The 8,015-nt window shown below is 36.6% G+C and overlaps 1 protein-coding gene across 1 annotated transcript; it reads left to right on the top strand.

Moving 5' to 3' along the window:
• The first annotated feature begins 6,339 nt into the window (after positions 1 to 6,339).
• LOC110585771 (zinc finger protein 165-like) lies at positions 6,340 to 7,791 on the top strand. The gene is given in 1 exon segment (XM_044913274.1): positions 6,340 to 7,791. A coding segment is annotated over 1 exon segment (1,452 nt).
• The last annotated feature ends 224 nt before the right edge of the window (positions 7,792 to 8,015 follow it).

The following is an 8,015-nucleotide window of genomic DNA, read 5'->3' as shown; positions in this document are numbered from 1 at the left end:
AGAGCCTGACGAATTATGTTAAATCTCTATAGAGAGACGGTGCTCTATAAATGGAACCACAAAGCCTGGATGACAGCACATCTGTTTACAACATGGTTTATAGAATATATTAAGCTCACAGGTGTGACCTAATGTTCAGAAAAATAGATTCCTTTCAAAATATTACTGCTCACTGATAATGCACCTGATCACACAAGGGCTCTGATGTGGATATACAACAAAATTAATGTCATTTTCATGACTGCTAACACAGCATTAATTTCTGCAGCCCACGGATCAAGGAGTAATTTTAACTTTCAAGTCTTTTTATTAAAGAAATACATTTCATCAGGTTATAGCTACCATAGATAGTGATTCCTCTGATTTAAACCTGGGCAAAGTAAACTGAAAACCTTCTGGAAAGAATTCACCATTCTAGATGCCATTAAGAACATTTGTGATTCAAAATATTAACATTAACTAGAGTTTGGAAGAAGTTGATTCCAAACCTCCTAAATGACTTTGAGGGGGTTAAGACTTCACTGGAGGAAGTAACTGCAGATGTGGTGGAAACAGGAAGAGAACTAGAAGTAGAGCCTGAAGATGTGACTGAATTGTTGCAATCTCATGGTAAAACTTGAACAGATAAGGAGTTGATTCTTATAGATGAGCAAAGAAAGTGGTTTCTTGAGATGAAATCTACTCCTGATAAAGATGCTATAAAGATTGTTGAAATGACAAGGGATCTAGAATATTACAAAAACTTAGTTGACAAAGCAGTGGCAGCAGAGAGCACTGACTGCAATTTTGAAAAAAAAAAATTCTGTGGGTAAAATGCTGCCAAACAGCATCACATACTACAGAGAAATGGTTCATGAAAGGAAGCTTCAATCAATGTGGCAAACTTCATTGTTATCTTATTTTAAGAAATTGCCACAACCACCCCAAATTTCAGTCTGATCAGTCAGCAACCATCAACACTGAGGCACAACTCTCCATCAGCAAAAAGATTACAACTCACTGAAAGCTCAGATGATGATTAGGGCTTTTTTAGCAATATTTTTAAATTAAGGTATTTACAGTATATTTTGTTACACATAATGCTATTGTACACTTAATGGGCTATAGTATAAACAAAACTTTTATATGCACTGGGAAACCAAAATATTCATTTGACTCAGTTTATTGTGGTATTCGCTTTAGTGCACATCTTCATTTCAAAAGTAGTTTTTACCATTTGTAATAAATAATACATGAATTGATATTTTGAAATCTTGTGAATAACACAACTATCTGTATCCAATGATTTAGCATCCATTATTAATCTTTGCCTGAATGAGATATCTTAATGTCTCAATGATTTTCTAGGTATGTTAGTCTTTCTTCCTCCTTTCCTTTCTACCTTCCTTTCCTCTTCCTTTTTTTCCAAATTTCCTTCTTTCCTTTTTCCCTCTCTTCCATTCTTCCTTCATTCATTCCTTTCTCCTTGCCTTCTTCTTCCGCCTTTCATTCTCTCTCCCTCCTCAATTTTTTCTTTTGAAATACCATTATGCATTCATGGATTTTCATTTTTCTTTATGAATTTATCTAGTGGGAAGCCCTTCAGTCTAAATCTAAATGTGCCTAATTTTTCTTGGTGTTTTTTTTGTTTCCAGTCCCTTTCAGTGAACAAAACTAGAAAATTATATATATATATATATAATATATATATAGGAGTCATTTTATATATATATATATATATATATATGTGTGTGTGTGTGTGTGTGTGTGTGTGTGTGTGTGTAGATACACGATATTACATACAATATAACTATATTTTTATATGTAAAAACATTATATATGTATATGAATACATAGCTTTGTTGAGTATAGCCTAATGACTTCTATAAAAGGTGTCCCGTGGGACGCCTGGGTGGCTCAGTCGGTTAAGCAGCTGCCTTTGGCCCAGGTCATGATCCCAGGGTCCTGGGATCGAGTCCCACATCAGGCTCCTTGCTCAGCTGGGAACCTGCTTCTCCCTCTCTCTCCGTCTGCTTGTGCTCTCTCTGTCAAATAAATAAAATCTTAAAAAAAAAAAAAAGGTGTCCCGTTATGAATTCCATCAGCAAAGAATAAAATATAAGATTTCCTTAATGACTTTTCAAGAGTGTTCTGATTTTTTTTTCACATCTGATAGACAAGAAATAATATTTAGCACAGTTTTAATTTTATTTATCTTATTTTACATGAAGTTGAGTATTTTTGAGTATAAAAAGTACCATTTTTATGCACATTTAAAAAAATATATCTGTTCAAGGTTTTTCTTTCCCCATTTTTCTATCAGATGTTTGGTCATCTGCAATTTTAAAGTTCTTTAGAACTTTAAGGAGATTAGCCTTTTATCTTTTATATATATTACAAATATTTTCTTCTAACTTGTGATTTATCTCTTGTTTTTGCCCATGTGGTCATTGTATATATAATGAAATAGGTTTTTTAAAATTATTATTTATTTATCATTTTGCTGTTTTTTGAGTAAATAGGTTTTTTCTTTTAGTATAACTGGATTTTAAGTCACAATTAGAGGTTTTCCTCTGCTTTCTTAAGGTTCTTGTATGGCTTTCTTTTTGTACATTTAGATCTCTGATCCCTTTGGAGCTTTTGTGGGTGAGTGATTTGAAGTATGGGTCCCAGTTTATGTTTTTCCAAACTGCTGTCCAGTGGTCCCAACATTTGTCCTTAGTGCTTCTCCCCTCTCCCTCAGTGATGTGAGATGTGACCTTCTTCACATTACTAAAATTTTATTATCTACTGGAATCTATTTTTGAATTTTCTTATAATTTTCACTTGTCTGATTATTCATGTGTCAGTTTCATACTATGATTTTTGATGCTCTAAACTATGTTGTATTTTCAGCAGCCCTAGTTACCCTTCACTGATAACCTTTTTAGGCTTTCCTAACTTTTCCTGAATGTTCATCCCATATATATTTTAAATATCATTTATGTATCTCCAAAAATCAATATTTTTATTGAAATTTTATATTAACTTGGTGATAACTGCCATTTTATAATGTTCTGTTGTCATATGTAAAAACACAAGATATTATTTAAATTTGCTTTTATGTCTTTTTCTGGTGTTTTCAAATACTTCCTCTTGTAAGTTGCTATGCTATCTTATTAAGTTTATTCACAAATATTTAATCTTTATTTTGTCCAATGATGGAGTTTTCTTCTCCATTACACTGTATGTTCTATTAAATTTTATTGCAGGGGTAGATTTAAGTAACCATCATCACATTCAATGTACAAAATCAGTCCATGATTACACAGACACTTCATTGTGTTACCCCTTGATAGGTTATACCCTTCCCTTTAATCCTAACCTGGCAACAATTTATCTGCTCTCATTACTATAATCTTCTAGAAATGGGATCATATAACATGTAACCCTTTGTTTTGTATGCTTCCCTCAACGGAGTTTGCTCAGTCCTTCCTCACGATTGGATTCCTGCATTTTTAGCAGAGATACTCAGATGTGATATTTTTCTTTTTTTTTTTTTTTTTTTTTAAAGATTTTATTTATTTATTTGAGACAGAGAATGAGAGACAGAGAGCACGAGAGGGAGGAGGGTCAGAGGGAGAAGCAGACTCCCTGCCGAGCAGGGAGCCCGATGCGGGACTCGATCCCGGGACTCCAGGATCATGACCTGAGCCGAAGGCAGTCGCTTAACCAACTGAGCCACCCAGGCGCCCTAGATGTGATATTTTTCCCTGTCAATTATTCTTGTAAGGAGCCACATGATGTTGGGTTTGGCTGATTATTGGTAGTGTTAACTTATTCATTTGTTTAATGTAGCATTTTCCAGGTTTCCCTACTCTACAGATAGCATTTTTCCCTGCTATTAATTAAAAAAAAATTCTTGAGGAGACGTATCTTATACCTCATCAAATTTTCATTCATTAATTTAGCATTCACAAATTTTTAATATGTGAGTTAAGCACATTTATGTTTATTATTTAATTGGAAATTTTATCCTTAATTCTGTCTTATCATCTTTCATATTTTTCTGTTTATTATGTTATTTATTTCTGTGTTGCTTTTTTAATTTAAAAAATTATTTTAATATTTTCAAAGATTTGTACCTATGTTTGGGTAGTTATCAATATAATACTGTCTTTTATAATGCAATTAATACCTTTAGGTATCATTTGACTGAATAGCTTTAAATAACAGCCTTTGATGTCAACCTATTGTGTTGGATATACTTTTAAAATTAGCTTATTATATGTAATTTTCCCTGGTATTTGAAGCCCTTTATTTGTTTGTTTTATTTCTTCTTGTCCAAAACATGTAAGATTTACATCCTATTCTGCCATTTCTACCCCACCTCTGATACCATCTTATGTATGTTCCCTTAACTCATCACAGTGAATTTTCTTATCATCCTTTGTTGAATGATGTGCTTCTTCTAGAAGACAGAAGTACAGTGTGTGAGTACAGTGCTCTCTGAATTCTTCCATATTTAAACTGCTTTACTATAAGCTGTATCCTTAAATTGGAGTTACAATGGATATATTTTGGCTTTTCTTAAGACAAATTTTTGTTGCATTTGAAAATGGGGGTCAAAATTTGAGTGTTAAAAACTTGAGTTTTTATTAGATTGGGGTATTAACTTCAAAGACCTGGACCTCTACATATATACCTCTGATAATTGGAGCTTCCTAGATTACAGAATTAGGGAGAAATTTTATTTAAAAAGGGGAAAAGATACACATTTTAAAAAGAGACTTTGATATAGGATATAGAGGTACTCAGGGACCTGATGCTATTATCATATATTAATGAAAGAGAGAGTGATTTTTAAATCAATTTTCAGTGCTTTTAGTTTCATATAAAGGATAACAGTAGAAAAGGTGCAGATAAACATTTCATCTCTTGGACGGGATTTAAGCTCAGCTGATCCCGAGAATATAGAAGATGATAAGTGTAAGGAAGTCTGGCTTACACAACAGGACGCATCACAGCCTCGAATCATTCGGTAACCTACCTTAGACTTTGCTTTAGCAGGGGCCTGAATTCCAAGAGGTAGAAGTGGAAGCTGCCAATCCTCTTAAAGCTTGGCCTCCATAGCCCCAGAATATCATACCTGTTGCTTCTCTATCAAAAACAGGCGAGGATCAAAGGGAAGAGAAATGAAGTCCATCTTTCAAGGCGAGGAATGGCATGGGCTTACAGGAGTGAAGTGGCAGCTGTTTTTGGAAATAATTACACAGTTTCGGGCACCTGGGTGGCTCAGTTGGTTAAGCGACTGCCTTTGGCTCAGGTCATGATCCTGGAGTCCCGGGATCGAGTCCCGCATCGGGCTCCCTGTTCGGCAGGGAGTCTGCTTCTCCCTCTGATCCTCCTCCCTCTCATGCTCTCTGTCTCTCATTCTCTCTCTCTCAAATAAATAAATAAAAAATCTTTAAAAAAAAAATAATAATTACACAGTTTCATTGTCCCTGGAAAAATGACTCTAAGTTTCTTGAAGGACAAGATTTGGCCTTATAGTTCTTTATAGTCTCCACAGTGCCTCACATAATATTAATAAATAATATTTGTTTGTCACTTGGTTTCTAAAGGTGTTTACTTAAACTTTTTGTCTTAATATCATGATGAATTCTGGCAGTAACTACAGTACTCCAATAGATGGCACATAATTTACTGAGATATCTAACCACTGTGACTTAATATGGATTCTACAGTTTCCACATGGAGAGATATATGTCATTAGAAAGACAATGTCAACAGTACTGGATTTATTCACTTCCATTACAATAAGAGTTTTTAGTTAAGGTGAAGGTACTGGAATTTCTTCTTCACCCTATGCCCAGATTACATTTTATATGAAAAGTTTAAAAGAAAAGAAGAGGTCGGGCTCCTGGGTGGCTCAGTCAGTTAAGCGTCTGCCTTCGGCTCAGGTCATGATCCGGGGTCCTGGGATCAAGCCCCACATCAGGCTTCTTGCTCTATGGGGAGCCTGCTTCTCCCTCTCCTCCCCACTTGTGCTCTCTCTCACTATCTCTGTCTCTCTCTCAAATAAATAAATAAAATCTAAAAAGAAAAAAATTTAAAAAAAGAAAAGAAAAGGTCAAGAAAGAGAACTGAGAAGGTCAGACAATATGTTCTTTGCTCTAATAACCATCTAAATTCAATCATCAGAAAAAGCTACAGAGAAAGCTATGCCCACAGTTAAAGATAAGGTCACCTACTCCCTTTTAAAAAATAAGTTTAGAAGTGTCCGATCGGAACCACCCTGTAGGAGAGAAGAGCCCTTGAAACTAAATAAGACCGTTCACAAAGCAGAAGTGGGTTTCCGATAATACATTTCATCCAAAAATGACAACAGAATCAAAGAAAGCTACAGCTCAGAACCTTCAGGAGAATGAAGGACTTCTGATAGTGAAGATAGAAGAGGAAGATTTTGTCTGGAGGCAGGACACTTGCTTCCAGAGAAGCGATCCCCTCAGGCAGGAGCTCTGCCGGCAACTTTTCAGGCAGTTCTGCTACCAGGATTCCCCTGGACCGCTAGAGGCACTGAGCCGGCTCCGGGAGCTCTGCCATCAGTGGCTACAGCCCGAGACCCACACGAAGGAGCAGATCCTGGAGCTGCTGGTGCTAGAGCAGTTCCTGACCATCCTGCCCGAGAAGCTGCAGGCCTGGGTACAGGAACATGACCCAGAGAGTGGAGAGGAGGTGGTTACCATACTGGAAGATTTGGAGAGAGGCACTGATGAAGCAGTAGTCCAGGTTCCAGTCCATGCACATGGACAAGAGATATTCAGGAGAAAGATGGTACCTCCTGGACCAGCACTTAGTGTCCAGTTGTAGCCAGTGGACCCCAAGACCCTTCATGGTTCTTCAGCACCCCTTCTGCTGGATGGTGATAATGAGAGTGAAAACAATGGATCCATGCCAAAGTTGGACATTTATGAAGAAATGGCATCACGGAGGATTCTATCAAGAAGAATATCAGGATTCATGTCAGAAGGATCTGCTGAGCCTCAAGACATCTGTAAGTCTGCAGGCAGGTTAAAGAGGAAATGGGAAAAAGAATCAGGAGGGTCTCAGAGACCATCATCTGCTCAGGATGGAGGTTTTAGTAAAATCCTTACCCACAAAAATACACTGACAGGTGACACTAGCCATGATGGTTGTGAGGGAAGCTTAAACCTGAATTCAAGTGAATTGACACACCAGAAATCTTGTAAACACAGTACCTATGACCAAAGTTTCAAATGGAATCCAGATTTTATTAAGCATCAAAGAATTTACGCCAGAGAAAAAATTCACCAATATGGAACATCTCTCAAGAGCCCAAATCTTATTAAACATGCAGCAATTTTTAGTGGGGAGAAAACCCACCAGTGTAATGAGTGTGGGAAAGCTTTCAGACACAGCTCAAAGCTTATCAGGCATCAGAGAATCCACACTGGAGAGAGGCCCTTTGAATGTAATGAATGTGGGAAAGGCTTTGGGGGGAGCGCCGATCTTATTAGACACCAGAGAATTCACACTGGGGAAAGACCCTTTGAATGCAAGGAATGTGGGAGAGCATTCAGCCTGAACTCACATCTTATCCTGCATCAGAGAATTCACACCAGAGAGAAACCCTATGAATGTAGTGAATGTGGGAAAACCTTCAGAGTGAGCTCACACCTCATTCGACACCTGAGAATCCACACTGGAGAGAAACCCTATGAATGCAGTGAGTGTGGGAGAGCCTTCAGTCAGAGTTCACACCTTCATCAACACCAAAGAATTCACAAGAGGGAAAACCTGTTAATGTAAAGAACTTAAATTTTTATGGAAATGCGAAAGAAATAGCAACATGAAAAATACTGAATAAAAAATATGGAGTGAGATGAAAAAAAATAAGTTTAATATGTACTGCTCTCTAATAGTAATAATTTTTGCATACCAAAGTGGCCTCCTAAGAAATTTACTTCTACTGATGAAATTCATACAATGCCATAAAAATACAACTAACAGTCAAGATTTGTTGAATTGTGCAA

The sequence above is a fragment of the Neomonachus schauinslandi genome, chromosome 3 (assembly GCF_002201575.2).
Source record: "Neomonachus schauinslandi chromosome 3, ASM220157v2, whole genome shotgun sequence".
NCBI lineage: Eukaryota > Metazoa > Chordata > Mammalia > Carnivora > Phocidae > Neomonachus > Neomonachus schauinslandi.
This window is presented reverse-complemented; position numbering and strand designations above follow the sequence as displayed.